We start from the raw sequence: 18594 nt of genomic DNA, 5'->3' as shown, positions 1-18594 counted from the left end.
GGAAAGAGGTCCTAGAACTGAGCACCCTGGGCATTCTAATGTTATAGAGGTCAGGAAGATAAGGAGATCATAAGGAGCTCCGAAGCCACAAGTAAGAGTGAACACAGAGCAGACACTGGAAGTAGGAGAACCAAGAATGTGATATCCCAGAAGCCATGTGAGTATTTCAAGAAGGAAGAAAGGATCAACTCTATCAAACACGATAGAAAAGTTGAGAAAAAGAAAGACTAAGAACTTATTACTGGAATCCTGATCATTGAAGTCCTTGATGATCTTAAGTGCAGTTTCAGAGAACCGTTGAGAATGAAAGCCTGGTTGGAGTGGGTTCATAAGAGAATGAGAAGAGAGGAAGTGTAAGCAGAAAAAACAGATTAACTTTCAAGTTTTGCTATAAGGAGAACAGAGAAGTAGGGTGATTGCTGCAGGGGGATGTGGATTTTTTGTTTTATTATAAGATGGGAGTATACCCATGGCTCCATCCTTGAACTTTTTTTTTTTCTCTACCTGCAGTGGTTTTCTCGGTGATCTCATCCAGTTTTATGGCTGCAAAATATTTATATTCTGATGATTCCCCAGTTTATTATCTCCAGCCTGGATCTCCTCCATTAAATTCCAGACTCATATCCAACTGCCTACTCAATATCACTACTTGGATGAATAATAGTCATCTCAAACATAATGTCCAAAACTGAGTTCAGATCTTCCCCACAAACCTGTTCTTCTCTCAGTTTTCTACATCTCACTAAAAGCAACTCCAAATTTCCAAATGCTCAGGTAGAAAACCTTGGAATTATGCTTCTCTCTCTCTCTCATGCTCCACATCCAATCTATTGGTAAATCCTCCTAGCATTAACTTCAAAATTATCACAGAATTCAACCCCGTCTCATCACTTCTGGTCCAAGCCATCATTCTCTCTCCTGTGACTAAAAAAAAATCTTCCTCATTCGTTTCCACTATTGCCCCCTTTCTCACTCTATCCTAGCCTAGCAGACCTTATACATACCAGGCACACTTCTCCCCCAGATAACCAGGTAGCTTCTTCCTCTCCTTCTCCAGTTCTTTACTCAAGTTCATTTTCTCAATGAGGCCTTCTCTGATTACCTTATTTGAAATTGCAACATTACCCTCCTCTATGTTTCTCTAATAGCACTTACCACCTGATATAACATATACCTTGCTAGTTTATTTTACTACCTGTTTCCTCTAACTAGAATGTAAATTCTCTAAAGGGCAAGGATTAGTTTCTTTTGTCCCCTGCCACATCCTCAGCACCTACAACAGTGCCTTGAGAGAGGAGATACTCAGTAATATTTGTTGGATAAATCAACATAATTATATATTGATAAAAAGTATAACAGTAGCTAGAAATCTGGAGGTCATCCTACACTATTTCTTCTTCTCTTACATCTCATTACCTATCAAAATCTAACCAATTTTATCTACTAAATATTGTTAATCAGTCCCTCCTCTTTACCTGTACCACACTCACTGTCTTTTACCTGGACTACTATCAAAAACTTTCCTAAGTAGTCTCCCTGAAACCAATCCTGCCAAGCCTAAATTTAACTTCCACAATTTGGCCAGAGTGACTTCAGAGCTCAAGACTAAACAAGTCACCCACCCCACCGCACTCCACTTCCTACCCTCTGCTTAAAACACCTTGAATGGCTACAGGAGGGGTCAACAAACTTTTCCTGTAAAATGAAAATAGTAAATAGTTCAGGCTTTGCAGGACATATGGTCTCTGTTCCAAATATTCAACTTTAGTATCAGAGCACAAATGCAGTCATAGAAAATATGTAAACAAATGGATGTGGCTGTGTCCCCCAAATTTTTCTTTACAAGAATGGGAAGTGGACTGGATATGGCCCCCGATCTGGAGAATAAAGTAAAACTCCTTCACGTGAATTATATGGTGGTAATTTATATCTGGCTATTTCCAATTTCATCTTTCAACCTTCACTTCACACTTTGTATTAGAGAAGTGCTTACACTTCCACATATGTATCGCACCTATGTATTTTTGTTCACATGCCCTTCCCAACTATCTTCTAGCTAACTCATACTGTTTAAGACTTGGCTCCGGCAGCATCCCTTCTTAGAGGCCTTCCTTGAACCTTCAAGTTGGGAGAAGTGCCCCTCATCAATCTCTCAAAGGACGCCAACACACACCTCTATTCTACATTTACTATGTTGAAATTCTGTTTAAATCTTTCATCGCTAGTTTTAAGTTCCTGGTAGGTGGGGATTAGGTCATTCATTTTCATAACTCCAGCATCTAGCATATAGCAAGTATTCAATAAATGCTTTTTGAATTGAAGTGAAGGTTCCTCTTAGTAATAAAGCTGAGGTAACTCAAGCACTACTGAGAATTTTTGTTAATTATGTTGGGTCAGAAAACAAGTTATCAACTTCAAGAATATAGTTTAAATAGTCCTTCTAAAATATTAAATCTAATTCCAACATTAGTATTTAAGAGTGTACAGAGAAAAGAATCTTTAAATCATCAAGCCAAAATGTGAATTAAGACTTACTTCAATTTGAAGAGCCAGTTCCACTTGGTTGTGATAAGAATCTAAAAGGTCTTCAACAGGATGTCTGAAATAAAGAAGTTATTGTGGCTGAAAGATACCATATGCAAAAATGATTGTTTTATTCACCAAAATAAGTGCATTCACATCCAAAAGTAATGTTTGAAAACCTGAAATTAATGTTTTAGATGCCACACCTTGTCATGACTTCTTTATAAGGTTTTTCTATTTGATGCAGGTGTTTGTTTAAATCCACAGGTGTTTCATCATCTTCTGCCTAAATAAACATACAGACAAATGTTTACCAAATAATGAAATCCATTCTTTGGTCTTTCTATTGCCAAATTAAATAAGGTTAAGTGTATGATAAATTCTTGAAATGAAAGTGACTTTTGAGAACCGAGGCCTCTGCTATAGAGAGAGAATGGAGAGCTAAAAGCACTTTTAAAGATGGCTGACAGCCAAATGAAGGTGGGGTGGGAACCAGATGAAAAGAGATCATCTGAATTTCTGCATTTTTTATAATGATAATCAAATTTCCTTCTACCTTACCTTCGATAAATAAGGCACTGGTCTCTTCAACCATAACCCTTATTATTCAAAATACTCAAAAACATCATGCCTTAAGAAACTGAAAAGAGAAGTTACTAATGATTGCTAAAATGTACTGAGTTTTGTGAAATAGTTTCCACCCAAGTGAAATAAATTCTACCTAACATAGGAGCAAAACCTAGGAAAATAAAGAAAAGAGAAAGTAGAAATGATTGATATTGTTCCTCCTAAAATTCTACCAAATGAATGATTCTCTTTAGAGGTTAAAAGTCATCAAGTGTTTATACAGTAATAAAATGGTCTAATTTCTTGCATTCTATTTTGCTTTAACCTCAAAAGAAAGTACTATAGTTTTAAAACAGAGAATTAGTTTTCATTTTGTGAAAAATAATGTGTTTTTCTCAGTTTGGTGCAAAGGTCAATGTGGATCTTTTTCTCCCCAAAACCATATTTAGCATTCAAAATCTTTCTTCTTCCTCATTTCTCCTTGACTGACCCTGATGTTTTCATTGTGTAACTTGTGTAAAACTATTACAAGCCAAACTTTTATAATTCCTCCACTTTGATTTTCAAACATGCCTCCAACTCTGAGTAGTATGCTACCTAAACCTCCATGATTGAAAGTCTCCCCCCGGTCTGCTAAAACTCTCCCCACATCTGCTTTATCCTGTAGGGGATAAAGCGTGCCTCACTCCCAGTCAAACCCAAAACTCTCAGAGCACGTACACATTGCAAATTGGCTGATTAGCAATTATTTAGAATTATATATATAATCTAAACTAATATTAATCTAAAATTAATATTTAATAATATCTAAATTAATCTAAAATTATTTAGATTCAACCAAATGCAATTCAGTTATAAGGTACACACTTACTGTTCGGGCCAGATTTTGGCACATTGCGCTGAAGGTCAAAAGTTGTAGTTTAATCTCTGTGTCCCATTTTCGACAGTTTTGAATATGTTCATGACTTCCAAGACAATGATTACTGTTAAAATATATCAATTATTCATCAATGTTATTCTCCTCAAACTAGAAATTATACAGGTGAGAGTAAAATGTAAATTGTATCTGCATCAGGAATTGAAGAGAATGGTAAAATACAGAGATTTTTTTAAACCAAGTGTGAGCATTTAAATAGAGAAATAATTCTACATGAGAAGAGTTAAAGCAAGGAAGAAAGAAGATGAAGACAAACGAGGAAAAAAAACAGGGACAGCATTTCTAGTAGGTTCAGAAAAAGATTCATATAATGATTATTTCAGGCAGCTAAAAGGAAATCACAGCTAAACACTGTGTATAAAGTAATACTGCATGCTACAAAGGGAAAACGGAGTCCCTAATGATGTAACTATTGCCTCTCTGCAGAAAGAAAAACAACTTTAAATTCACTTGTCAATTGCCCACCATTCTTCCCATCTAAGGCTATCAGCTTCTTAAGGGCAAGATCCTCTACTGTCTTAGACACGATGTCTTGGACAACGTATATCTTAATATAAGTTAACTGATCCAATAAACCAATTCACTAGGACACAATGTGGTTTTAGATTATAAATTTAACTTGAAATTTTTCTAATTTAATCCATTAAAATGAGATTTCCAAAAATGTTGCTCAATAATTAAATGAATACTTACTTCTGTAGCACTTCCTCTTGACCACAAACTTTAAGAACATAGCTGCCAACATCTACTTGATTCAAGTCATCATGTACCCAGCAAAGGGCTTGCATTATTATGATTTCTACAGTAGAACTCACTGTAAAAGAGTTAGTCATCATTTTCATTGTATACATTCAACTCTAAGTATATACCTATTCAGACTGTATGTCTTACAATCTAAAACAGCACTATATAAGAGAACTATAATGCAGGTCACATATATAATTTAGAATTTTCTAATAGCCATGTTGAAGAAAGTAAAAAGAAACAGATGAATCTAATTTCAATAATATATTTTATTTAACCTAATATATCCAAAATATTTCAATATATAATTGGTATTTCAAAATTACTAATGGGATATCTTACATTCTCTTTTCAAAGTAAGTCTTTGAAATCCAGTGTGTATTTTACAGTTATAGCACATCTCAATCTATATTAGCCATATTTCAAGTAATCAATAGCCACATGTAGCTAGTGGTTATCGTATTAGACAGGGCAGATCTAAGCTAAGAAAGCCACCTCTGTTTTACAGACTCCTCCAAAAAGGATGACATTTAGCAGTGTCTTGCAAACAATTATTTGAACCAAATCATAAGGAAAAAGAATCACCATTTTAAACATTTGACATTTGCCTGGTAAATTATCCAATGAAGAATAAAAATATAGAAAGTAGGAAGTATTATTCAATTATCATTCTTCACAATAGCTGGATACTAAGATTACAAACCATTAAAAACTAAAGTAACCTATTTCTATGCTTAGAGCTTTTATGTTCAACTTAGAAGACAGTGACTACATTCAGAATTCATGAAAACTAACAGCTTGGCAGAAAAGGCCATAAAACCTCTATCTAATACAACAGCTACATTTCTGAACACATTTATATGTATCATAACAGTTATTATTTAAACACACAAAGCACTTCTACTATAAAATGGTTACATTTCTTAAAAGAGATGTACACTATAAATGTGCACATTTATGAAGCACCAAACAATAGGCATTTGATATATTTTTAAATGAATCAGATCTTGATATATCAAGTCAAAATTTGATACAAATCAAAACATTTGCTATCAATGCTTATCCATGCTTATTTCAATCAAGAAGCTTATTGACCTTACTTTCCTTCAATTTTAGTATTAATTCTTACTGCATACGATTCCCCAAACCAAAATTTAAGGTATGTTTAAAAAGAATAAGTCTTCCTTTAGAATATAAAGAATAGGACTATAATTAGCCTTGGTAGCTAATGCTTTTGGGCTTTGGCCAAGAGCCACTGATTAACCAAATTACTCAGCATCTTTCAGAGAAATATGTAGTTATAAAAGTAAACTGTTTTTTCTCTAACCCAAACCACAAAACTATCCATATGAACGCCAATTTCTAGAAAAGGATAACTAATGCATGTTAAGTATTTTACCCCCCACACACACACACAGAGAGATTTTTAAAGGATACCTAATGATAACTGAGTCAGATTATTAAAAGAATGATAACATTAACATTTTAAACATTTTCTCCCTAATCAGAGCAAAACAAGATCGTTGGGGAACTATGAACCTACCATCGCATGTAAAGGTAACTGGTAGCTGAAATCCTTCAATTTCAATGGAGACCTTCACGCTAGCATTTTCTCCACATATGTTTCTTTGCACTGTGACTGGACTTAACAAATAGCCTGGATTTGTGCAGTGATTGGTATATGGAAAGCTGGTCTTCAATCTATTCACAAAAAACAAGAAATTAAATTCTTTTTTTGAAAGCTGCATTTGAGAGCTCTGAACAAGGCTTTGCATGCTTATAGCCATTCAATTCTGTGTTACTGTCCAATTCTAGAGCAGCCCAGGAGAAATGCAATGAATGAACCCCTGTCAAAGCTCCAAAACATCGGCATTTGGCTTTTAAAAAACAGAATCCAAGGAAAGAGATTAAGTACTGCCAGGACAGCTTTGGTAACACTATCAACATCAACAAAACACACACTGGATACACAGCATTAAATGAGGTTCTCTGCTTCAGATTTTTGGCTAAACAGTATAATTTCACAAAATGTACATTTTTAATGAACCACTGACAATACAGGTGATAGACCTAAATTGTAATTGCCAGAGGGATGAAAAGTTTGTTGTCTTTTTAAAATCTTTTTTTCTGACATCCTTTTTCCTACACACTGTTTTTGGTTGTTAGCATGATAGAAAAACATAGACAATGGGTTTTTACAGTGCTATGAGGCCTTTATTCCCTCAAAGTGATTTCTAAGACTTAGGGAATGGCAAAAAAATTGCCTGTGAAGTGTTCCTGGTATTCATAGTAGCAAAATAGTTTAAATTTAAATATATAAGCCAGGTGTATGGCTCATCTCCAGATAGCACTCCTATTATCTGAAGACAAAGGAGGATTTGATGCCTTCTTTAAGCCTGTGGGCTTCCTTTAACTGACTTTCTTCTGGAAGTTGGAAGACAAATTCCACTTCTCCCATCTGCTTTTCACAGGGCTATAAATGGAATGAATGCTTGAAGTTTTATCTATTCGCTTCTGTAGAGATTAAAATAATCAAGTTATAGGAACAGAATAAAATAGTTTGAGTTGACAATAAGAAAGGTTCTGGAGAGGCAGGCAGCAAGTGTAACTATTTGTGCACTACCGCTAGAGTCAGACTTCCCAAGTTTAAATCCTGTTTGTACTACTTACTAGCTGTGTAATCTTAGGCAAGTTATTGAATCTCCCTGTTGCTTCAGTTTCCTCTTCTGTAAAATGGGGATAATACTACTACTAACTTCATGGGGTTGTTGTGAGAATTATGTGAATTAAGTTTATAAGGACACTCAGAACAGTGTCTAGTACATGGTAAGCGTTATAAGCATCTCGTCAAATAAATGAATAAATGAATAAATCTGGTTTCTGCACTGTGATCTTAAGTGCCACAAAGGATCCAATATTAAAAAGAAATGTAATTGAAAAAAAAGGTAATATAAAGTAATAAACTTAAATTGATGTTGGAAATGCACCTTTAGATATGGACACATTACCTTCAAATATTTGATTGCTGCCAAGCTTACCCCTCTGTAACACAATGACAAGACCTTCACAGGACCCAGCCTAAGATTTTTTATTGTTTCTCACATACTTGGTATTCTTGTTTCCTATGAAACAAGAAATACCATATGAAATAAGATACTCACAGCAAATCACGTAGCTAACTAATATATAAAACGGTAAAGAACTTTATCTATATCCAAGGAAGCCTTCAATTTTCAGAAATCCTTAAGGATGATAAAAGGAAAATCAGAAATTCCTGATGACAGTTCAGAAAACAAGAATTTACTGGATAAAAATTCTAGTGATAAAAAGTTACATATAAAAATGAGGGTTTTGGGCTTCCCTGGTGGCACAGTGGTTAAGAATCCACCAGCCAATGCAGGGGATGTGGGTTCGAGCCCTGGCCCAGGAAGATCCCACATGCCACGGAGCAACTAAGCCCGTGCACCACAACTACTGAGCCTGTGCTCTAGAGCCCGCGAGCCACAGCTACTGAGCCTGCGTGCCACACAACTACTGAAGCCCGTGCACCTAGAGCCCATGCTCCGCAACAAGAGAAGCCACGGCAATGAGAAGACTGCGCGCTGCAACAAAGCGTAGCCCCTGCTCACCACAACTAGAGAAACCCCGCACACAGCAACAAAGACCCAACGCAGCCAAAAATAAATTAAAAATAAATTTATTTTAAAAAATGAGGGTTTTTAATTGAATTGACACTACTTTATAAGAAACTTGAGTCAGCGTCATTTAGAATAAAATTAACTAAATGCAGAGGTGAAAACCTACAGGGGATCCTTGGGATCAAGACATTGTTGTAGAATATAAATATTAGATTGGAACCATATATGAGGAAAGGAAATTAAAGGCTATTCAGAACGACAAGTGTAAAGTGTAGTTTTTCATCTTACCCTAGGAGACCACAAATGAAGCAGCAAAAATTTCCACTGGTATCTAACATTCCTCTGAGAACTTTCTCTGGACCTATGTAACTAGTAGATACAGCAAGTTTTGTCAATTATGATGAGTGTGAAAGGAAAGAAAAAAAAGAAATAAAAACAAGAAAAATGCAGTAATAATTAAATGCCCCGATTCAAAGTATTTTACAGAACTTTAAACTGAAAGTGACCCTTGAGATCACTAGTCCAACTCCCTGATTTCACAGAAGCAAAAAAAAAAAAGGCCTAGAAGTAGGCTTAACTGTAAACAAATATCACCCTGACAATCTTACACTAATGTCATAGCTGAATTAAAATAATGAAATTAATCATTTTAGGAGATTTCAAAAAATGAGGCATTTACTAAGAGTATAAATACTTGTTTTTAAAATCAGCACACTGGAAAAAATAGAAAGTGACATTAATTTCTTCAAGACATCAAGACTTCTCCTGACTCCAATCTCCAAGGTCAGAGGGGAATGAAAGAATTTTCTAGAACATGGCTTCAAAAACACCTCTCCCTCTTACTTCTCTGAAACATTTGTTGCAATCCCACTCTAACAGAAATAAATTACAAAAAGAATTCATTGTCTCTAGTTCATCTGAGGTTTTAATATTACATAAGCCATTTGTGTGTGTGTGTGTGTGCGCGTGCGCGTGTGCACACATAAATAAAAATGATCATTTTAGCTTAGTGGCAGAGTTTGTGTAAATAACACTAAGATTCAAATGCAGAAAAAAAGGCAGATTACAGAGAGCCTAATTTCTCAACATGCAAAGCTTAAATGCAATAGTCACTCAACACAGTCTAAATAGACAAGGCTTATTTGGAAAGAAAATTTTAAAAACTCGATGAACACATATCAGATTAATACCAAACCATTAAGATAAAACACATATCAGATTAATACCAAACCATTAAGATAAAAGATTATTTCCAAACTGTTAACCACACATACATAATGGTATAATGGAATAAAGGCACAGGTAATTTCTAATACATGCAATTTGCATTCTCAGTCACCTAAATGTCTCTTCTATTTTAAACGTCTACTGAAAAATATGAGTTTTAAAAACACAGTTAAGAGTAACCTTTGGGCTTCCCTGGTGGCGCAGTGGTTGAGAGTCCGCCTGCCAATGCAGGGGACGCGGGTTCGTGCCCTGGTCCGGGAAGATCCCACATGCCATGGAGCGGCTGGGCCCGTGAGCCATGGCCGCTGAGCCTGCGCGTCCGGAGCCTGTGCTCCGCAACGGGAGAGGCCACAGCAGTGAGAGGACTGCGTACCGCAAAAAAAAAAAAAAAAAAAAAAAAGAATAACCTTTTCAGGAAAGAAAAAGTGACTACTGATATTTTTCTTCTTTTTTTTCCCTAAGGTATCCTGAAGAAAAGGAATGCTGGTTAAAAGGTGACACACAGGAAGATAGAATTTTAATGAAATGTTACCAATAGTCTAGAAAATCTAGTTAAATATAATAAGTCCCATATCATAAAAATGATGAATATACTCGAAAATGATCTGGGAACCCCAAACTCTGCTTTGCTTAAACCACACTGGGGAAAATACTGGATTCAGAATAAATCTCCCAGTAGTGATCTACTTTTCCTTCTTTTTTTAAAAAATAAATTTATTTATTTGTTTATTTATTTGTTTGTTTTTGGCTGCGTTGCGTCTTTGTTGCTGTGCACGGGCTCTCTCTAGTTGCCGTGAGCGGGGGCTACTCTTCGTTGCGGTGGGTAGGCTTCTCATTGCGGTGGCTTCTCTTGTTGCGGAGCACGGGCTCTAGTTGTGTGAGCTTCAGTAGTTGTGGCATGCAGGCTCACTAGTTGTGGCTCACAGATTAGTTGCTCTGTGGCATGTGGGATCTTCCCGGACTAGGGATTGAACCTGTGTTCCCTACATTGGCAGGCGGATTCTTAACCACTGTACCACCAAGGAAGTCCCTACTTTTCCTTCTTTTGATAACAGATCTCATCCAGTTGGCCACAATGTTTGTTGTTCCACTCCCTCCTTCCGTGGGATTTTTCTATCTGGTGCTGACTGAAAGGACTCTTCCCTTTCTGTTAACAAGACCATTAGAATATCAAAGTCTAAGCTATCGGTGGCTATATTCCCTGCCTTCAAAACTCCATCTCTAGTAGAAGCCAACATGCATGGTGAAAGGGCCCAGGGAGAAAAGGGAGAAAGAAGAGTCCAAAGGGAGTAGGGATCAATTAGTGTGTGAATTCCTGGATCTTGCTGTCACTGAGCTCTGCCCCATCCTCCCTCTTTCTGCTATACGGGTTTGTGAACCAATACATAACCTTCCTTGATTTATGCTAGTTTAAGATGGGTTTCTTGCAGTCATAACAGAAGTCCTCACTAATACAGTGAAATGATGGAAAGAAAACACACCAAACCAGAGGTAATGGAGACCTGGCTCTGTTACAGACTAGCTGAGTAAACTTTGGTAGGTAACTTCTCTGAGTCTCAGTTTCTTCATGTATTAAGAACACTGGACACATTTAGGATTAAAAGAACATTTTAGAAATGCATTTTTCTAACCTTCAGAAAATATATTTGCTCCTCTAATCTTGCTTGTTATATCATCTCTTAATTCTAAGTAGGACAATATTTTGAATGCTAGAAAGTTTATGGCAAAACTAAGTTTCCCTATAAAGGAAAAAAAGGCAGGGACTTCCCTGGTGGTCCAGTGGTTAAGAATCCGCCTGCCAACACAGGGGATACAGGTTTGATCCCTGGTCCGGGAAGATCTCACATGCCATGGAGCAACTAAGCCCGCACGCCACAACTACTGAAGCCTGTGCGCTGTAGGGCCCACACGCCACAACTACTGAGCCTGTGCGCCTAGAACCCGTGCTCCGCAATAAGAGAAGCCACTGCAGTGAGAAGCCCATGCACCTCAACGTGTGCAGCAATGAAGATCCAGCACAGCCAAAAAAAAAAGGCATTTTCTGGGCTTCCCTGGTGGCACAGTGGTTGAGAGTCCACCTGCCGATGCAGGGGACACGGGTTCATGCCCTGGTCCGGGAAGATTCCACATGCCGCAGAGCGGCTGGGCCCGTGATCCATGGCCGCTAAGCCTATGCGTCTGGAGCCTGTGCTCCGCAATGGGAGAGGCCACAACAGTGAGAGGCCTGCGTACCGCAAAAAAAAAAAAAAAAAAAAAGGCATTTTCTAATTCTAATGAAACTTCTATGTTTAAGCCATATTCTCCCTCGGTAATAGAGTATCAGAAATCTACTGTCTGACCTCAATTTTTCCTTCTAAATACTCAGAACGCTAACAGGTTCAACTGTAGTTTGTGTTAATGTACCAATTAACTGATTGTTTTGACATTTTAGCCACAGGGAGAAAATAGTTAAAACTTAAAAAATTTTAGAATTAGTAGCACTAAGCTGGTTAAGATAAATTTTTAAAAATTACTTAATAAAAAATAATCTTTATAAAGAAAAATTCCTTACTTTGTAATGGATTGACAAAAAGCTGCCACTTCCTCATTCTGTACTTCAATTTCTTGTAGAAGAGAACTTTCAGCTGGCAAAGTACTGGTCCCATTTGGGCCTTTCTGTAATGAAAAAGAGTGTTTTTATTTTAAAAGTAAAAGATCCCCAAAACGCTAAATAGCAATATAGCACAAACACATTTTTATGAAAACATGTACAAAAATATGGAGGTAAAATAAATCATATCAGTAACAAAGTTTTAAAGTATGGATTTCTATCTTTGTAAAAGTAATGCCAACTAAGCCTTTTTTTTTTTTTTTTTTAATTTTGGCCAGGCCGCATGTCATGTGGGATCTTAGTTCCCTGACCAGGGATTACCCTGCGCCCCCTGCATTGGAAGCGCAATCTTTAACCACTGGACCGCCAGGGAAGTCCCAAGCCTTATTTTAAAGTTCATTGGTTTTACTTGCTCAGAAGTAGAAATAGGACTGGGAGTCTGGACTACTACCCTGCGCCGAGTCCTCCCGCTGCTTTCCCTGCTGTCCGCCCCTCTTGGCTCCGTGATGCCCGTGGACCTCAACAAGCAGTCTGGGCCTTTGAGCCTGCAGGAAGTGGATGAGAGGCCGCAGCAGCCACTGCAGGTCAAATACGGCGGGGCAGAGGTTGACGAGCTGGGTAAAGTGCTGACACCCACCCAGGTGAAGAACTGGCCCACCAGCATTGCATGGGATGGCCTTCATCCAGGTAAACTGTATACTTTGGTCTTGACAGACCCGTATGCTCCCAGCAGGAAGGACCCCAAATACAGGGAATGGCACCATTTCCTAGTGGTCAACATGAAGGGCAACGACATCAGCAGTGGCACAGTCCTCTCCGATTATGTGGGCTCTGGGCCTCCCAAGGGCACAGGCCTTCACCACTACATCTGGCTGGTTTACGAGCAGGACAGCCCACTGAAGTGTGATGAGCCCATTCTCAGCAACCGATCTGGAGACCACGGTGGCAGATTCAAGGTGGCGAATTTCTGCAAAAAGTATGAGCTCGGGGCTCCGGGGGCCGGCACGTGTTACCAGGCCAAATGGGATGACTATGTGCCCAAACTCTACGAGCAGCTGTCTGGGAAGCAGAGGAAAGCCAGGAGATGGACATCGTCCCAGAGTTCCCAAGCAGTGTTTCAGTTTAGTGATGCATGTAGATTTCTTCTCTTCCCCCTGCCCTGAGGCCTGAGCAGTAAGATTTAGGTTTAGGGTGTCTTTTCCTTCTGCCTGTCCTCTATAATTCTAGCGGGTTTATGTTTTGATCAAATTTGAACTCCGTTTTGGTGGGGGATACTTTGGTACTAGGATGGGGTCATCCAAATGTTAATATAACAACCCAGACGTTAAAGAGGAAAAAAATTCTGGTAAAAAGACCAGGTCTGCAGTATTAGAACAGAGCATCAAAGAATCTTTAAGGGAGGTTGAAAAAACGAAAAGATTGATTGCCTCTGCCTTTGTGAGCCCGAGCCCAGGGCTGTGTGTGACGGCATCTTCTGGCATTTGTTTTCAGGGCCCTGTCTCTCACTAAGACAAGCAGGGGCCGGCATGTCCACTAGCCCCCAACGTGATACATCTCAGGCTGGTTATTGGCTGTCAGTGTCCCGCTCTGGCTCCTTTAAAGAGCAATACTGGAAAAAGCAATAGGGAGAGAGTCACTTTGCTGTTAAAGCTTGGCCATCTAGATGAGCTGCGGGGCTGAGTGAGAGGTCATCAGAAATCCGAACATCTGCACGTGTTAAACTGATCACTCGTCGGTGTAAGAAAAGCTGGTCTGGAGTTGCTGAATGTTGTGTTAATTCTGCTATTTGCTTATAGTTGAATAAAAATAAAAACATGTGTAGATGGAAAAAAAAAAGTAGAAATAGGCTGTACTTTGTATCAGTCAATAAGAATGGAACGCTAAAGACATTTCCATTCAAAATCTTCCAGAAATGAACACTTCAGAAAGTTAACAGCTGAATGAAATTAAAGGACTAGGCTCTGTTTTAAGAAAATGAAGATATCAAGCCCATTTGGGACTCCTCTAATAAACCAGGAATTCTATATATTCAACTTAGGTCTCAAATTCCAAGAAAGCATCTGGTTCTTTATATAAGAGAATGAGTTTTAGGAGTTAGTGGGCATTTTCTACGTTAATAAACTTGTACAAACATCCTGACAGTCCTTCAAAAGTTAAGTTTATGTCTGATCAAAATTTGTGTGCAACATTTAGGAAGATAAATTCACTACCCAAGCACAGCCAAGCAGCAGAGTCCATTTAGAGGTGTTTTGACTTACTACGTAAAAATACTTGATTTAGCGTAAATTTCCTTTAAAATTAAAATGGGAACATTCTCAATTAAAACTTGAGTGAATGAGAACATAGTGTATAAATTTCAAGAGTTGTAATGGATTTCCATAACCATGACAAACAAGAAGATTTTGTCAGAAAATTAAACTGAAAATTCAGGACAACAATTCCTTTATTAATTTACTGCTTTTATAATGTAGCAGAGCCCCTTCTGCTAGAATGTGATATGTACATGGGGAAGTGACCAGCCCTGAGTTCTAGAAAAATCGCTACTACAAATAACAGAGCTCATGGGAAAAACAGAGTTAAGGCAGACTACTCAAAAATCAGTGTAATCGGGCTTCCCTGGTGGTGCAGTGGTTGAGAGTCCACCTGCTGATGCAGGGGGCATGGGTTCGTGCCCCGGTCCAGGAAGATCCCACATGCCGCAGAGCGGCTAGGCCCGTGAGCCATGGCCGCTGAGCCTGCGCGTCCGGAGCCTGTGCTCCGCAACGGGAGAGGCCACAACAGTGAGAGGCCCGCGTACCACAAAAAAAAAAAAAAAAAGTGTAATCAAAGCCCTAACTAAAACAATAAGAAGTCTTTACAGAAACACTAGTGCAGTTAAATCTCCACTTGAATTTGCACCTTGAATTATGGTCTTTGATCCTCTGAAGCCTCCTTAAACCCTGGAGCTCCTGCTTCCTAATTTGTTATATGGATTCTGAAGGGCATTTGCTTCTAGTGAAGACCAATTTCAATGAAGTTGAAAATATACCCCAGGATGTAGACTTCTTCACCAAAGTTCTTAATGCAAACAGAAATGTCTTCTCAGCTTCTCTGTCTGCACTTACTGTTTCATCGGAGTGCTTAACCCTGTGGAATGTGGAACTGTTCTTGTAGCCACCATTTTCACTTCTGCAGGACTTTCAGTGTTTTCCTAATATTTTCCTGTATTACTAAGATATTCCCTTTAATTATGAGAGTTTGTTCTAGATTGCTTTGAAATGTTAATATGCTGGGAAAGATTATTTTTGAACGAATGCTACCTCCCCATTATACTGACATCAATCCCATATTTACCAATTACAGAAGTTAATCTGTGTTACAGAAACAAGTATTGTAGCAAATAACCATACTACCTGAAAAATGGATTTTTATACTTCTAAAGAAATCCTCTGGTTTGCCACTCCAAGTCTGCCACAATCTAATCCAATAGTATTTCCCAGAACTTCCCAAGTGAATATTATGTCCAAGTTAGTTTGAATCATATCCTGTTCCTATGAAACACAAACTGAACTATCTTGCCTCTGAATCTTTGTCTTCAATGTCTTCCTCCTAACCTTCCCTCACAACACAAGTCAAAGATCTATTAATTTTTTAAGGCCCAATGGAATGCCACTTCATCTACAATGTCTTTTATGAATATTCAGTATGAAACATTTCTTCCCTCCTAGCATTTCTAAGTACTTAGTCTGAATCAAACACCAGTATCATTACACCCTGTTTTATATTTGTCCTAATGTGAAAGCTCCTTGAAGACAAGAATCAAATTTAACTGAATTTCATATTTTTGTAAAACTTTATATCCAGTTCATAAGGAACCCAACCATTGGTTCAATTTGTTAAATGTTCTGCTCCCTCTAAAAACAAGTTAAAATTTACTTCCATAGAACCAATGAATTTGCCATAGCAGTCATAAAACAATGAAAAAATATAAGGCACTATGTAGTTCCTTCAACTGTCTCCTAAAAAGAACAGCAGTAATTTTCATAATTAATATCTGATTCTATAAAATGTCTTTTTCTAATTATTATTATTATTAAAAATAATATCTAAATTACAGTGAGATACCACCTCACACTCACTAGGATAGCTACTATTAAAAACAAAAAACAGGGCTTCCCTGGTGGGGCAGTGGTTGGGAGTCCGCCTGCCGATGCAGGGGACGCGGGTTCGTGCCCCGGAGCGGCTGGGCCTGTGGGCCATGGCCGCTGAGCCTGCGCGTCCGGAGCCTGTGCTCCGCAGCGAGAGAGGCCACAATGGTGAGAGGCCCGCGTACCACAAAAACAAACAAAACAAAAAAAAAAAACCAGAAAACAACAAATGTTGGCAAGGATGTGAAGACACTGGAACCCTTGGGCACTGTTGGTAGTAATGTAAAATGGTGTAGCCACTGTGTAAAACGATGTGGTGGTTTCTCAAACAATTAAAAATAGAATTACCATATGACCCAGCAATTCTACTTCTGGGTCTATACCCAAAAGAATTGAAAGCAGGTATCAAAGAGATATTTTTACACCCATGTTCATAGCAGCATTATTCACAATAGCTAAAACATGGAAGCAATCCAAGTATAAACCAACAGATGAATTTTTGGAAAAGCAAGCAAACTGAGGCATACAGTGGAATATTATTCAGCCTTAAAAATAAAGAAAATTTTACAATATGCTACAATATGGATGAACCTTGAGGACATTATAAGTGTATAAGACTGTCACAAAATGACAAATATTATATGATTCCACTTATATGAGGTACTTAAGAGTATTCAAAATCATAAAGACAGAAAGTAGAATGGTGGTTGCCAGGGGCCAGGGGGAGGGGAGAATGGAGAGTTACTACTTAATAGGTATAGAGATTCAGTTTTACAAGATGAAAAGTTATGGGGATGGTTGGTGGTGATGGTTGCACAACAATGTGAATATATTTAATATCACTGAACTGTACACCTTAAAATGGTTAATCTGGTAATTTTGTTATATGTATTTTACCACACAAAAATATATCTAGCAATTACTGAGCATTTCTTACATGTAAGGTTCTGCTGTAAGAAATTTAGTCATGTATGTATGTGTGTGTGTGTGTATATATATGTATGTATATATTATTTATTTCTCACAAAGCTCTAGTAGGTGGGTAACATTACTATTATCCCCATTTTACAGATTAAAAAATGAGGCACAGAGAAGTTAATGAGGCACGTAACATTACTATTATCCCCATTTTACAGATTAAAAAATGAGGCACAGAGAAGTTAATGAGGCACGTGAGGTCACATGACTAATATAATCAGAGTTAGGATTTCAACCCAGGCAACCTAACTTATTCACTATGCCATTCTAGTACCTCACAACAAAGTCTCCTGGAAAAAAAACCTTTAAAACACGAGAGAAAAACAGCATTGTGACCTTTGCAGGAGCAATGCTATAAAAAATTCATATTTTTGTTGACCTAGTAACCATCTTTCCTTCTTTAACTCTGTTTTTCATGTTCCACTTATTAATAGATTTTGAATCTCCTTAGTGGCATTTCTAGATGCTTTTTTTTTTTAAATCAAAAAAGTATTTTTTACAGTGCCTTTCATGTATTAGGTCCTTTCAAGCAAGTTATGTTTCAAGTGATGGTGACAGAAATAGATTATAATAACTAATTATCTAGTCATACATCAAGGTAATAATAGAATCTGGAAAATTAACACAAATGTTCTGCTCACAAAGTAAAAAACAGCTGGGCTGCCAGTGATTTCATCTGTACATTAACATTAGCATTTTTTTGTTTTTTTCCACTCTTTCTGGAACCAAAAACAATTTTTAAAAAAATTTCACACCTATTCCCTCAACTCTTGCTCCTGATCCCTTCCTCAAACTCTAAACAACTTAAGCATCAAATCATCTCTTTCCTCCACTGATCTTGCACAAACTTTTATGCAGCACTGCCGGCTTTCTACTACATACTGCAGTTATATGCACATACATTTTGTCTCTCCCTTCTAACCCGAGTTCTTTAAGGATGAGGTCTGTGAATGGTTAATATTTGTAGCCCACACATTTTGTCCTCAAATTTAAAAAAATTTTTTTTAAATAAGAGCCTTTCTTTTCTTTTAATATTTAAACATTTATTTAATATTTATTTAAGACCCGGCTTTGCCGGGTCTTAGTTGTGGCATGCAGGATCCTCATTATAGCACACGGGATCTTTTAGTTGCAGCACGTGGGCTTCTTAGTTGTGGCATGCGGACTTCTTAGTTGCGGCATACAAACTATTAGTTGCGGCTCGCATTCAGGATCTAGTTCCCCAACCAGGGCCCCCTGCATTGAAAGTGCAGAATCTTACGC

General features: G+C 37.8%; 1 protein-coding gene and 1 pseudogene across 9 annotated transcripts in view; one reads left to right on the top strand and one right to left on the bottom strand.

The window, feature by feature from the left end:
* PIK3C2A (phosphatidylinositol-4-phosphate 3-kinase catalytic subunit type 2 alpha) overlaps window positions 1-18594 on the bottom strand; it is a 104594-nt gene that overhangs the window by 44843 nt on the left and 41157 nt on the right. For 7 of the 9 annotated variants that reach the window (XR_016393814.1, XM_089915093.1, XM_089915092.1 and 4 more), the window contains 7 exons: window positions 12188-12291; window positions 8698-8778; window positions 6315-6472; window positions 4721-4841; window positions 3962-4073; window positions 2730-2809; window positions 2536-2599 (listed from right to left, as the gene is read on the bottom strand). Coding sequence is in view for 8 of the 9 variants with exons in the window: in XM_089915093.1 (XP_089771219.1) it covers window positions 2536-2599; window positions 2730-2809; window positions 3962-4073; window positions 4721-4841; window positions 6315-6472; window positions 8698-8778; window positions 12188-12291 (720 nt within the window). In the remaining variant the exon portion in view is untranslated. The remainder of the gene's footprint in view (window positions 1-2535; window positions 2600-2729; window positions 2810-3961; window positions 4074-4720; window positions 4842-6314; window positions 6473-8697; window positions 8779-12187; window positions 12292-18594) is intronic. The other 2 variants (XM_022555804.2, XM_022555805.2) reach the window with 1 other exon arrangement.
* LOC149748718 (phosphatidylethanolamine-binding protein 1 pseudogene) lies at window positions 12707-14694 on the top strand (annotated as a pseudogene).

This window comes from Delphinapterus leucas, chromosome 7, assembly GCF_059928025.1.
Source record: "Delphinapterus leucas isolate spDelLeu-1000000601 "Yukka" chromosome 7, BTC_Dleu_Yukka2, whole genome shotgun sequence".
NCBI lineage: Eukaryota > Metazoa > Chordata > Mammalia > Artiodactyla > Monodontidae > Delphinapterus > Delphinapterus leucas.
This window is presented reverse-complemented; position numbering and strand designations above follow the sequence as displayed.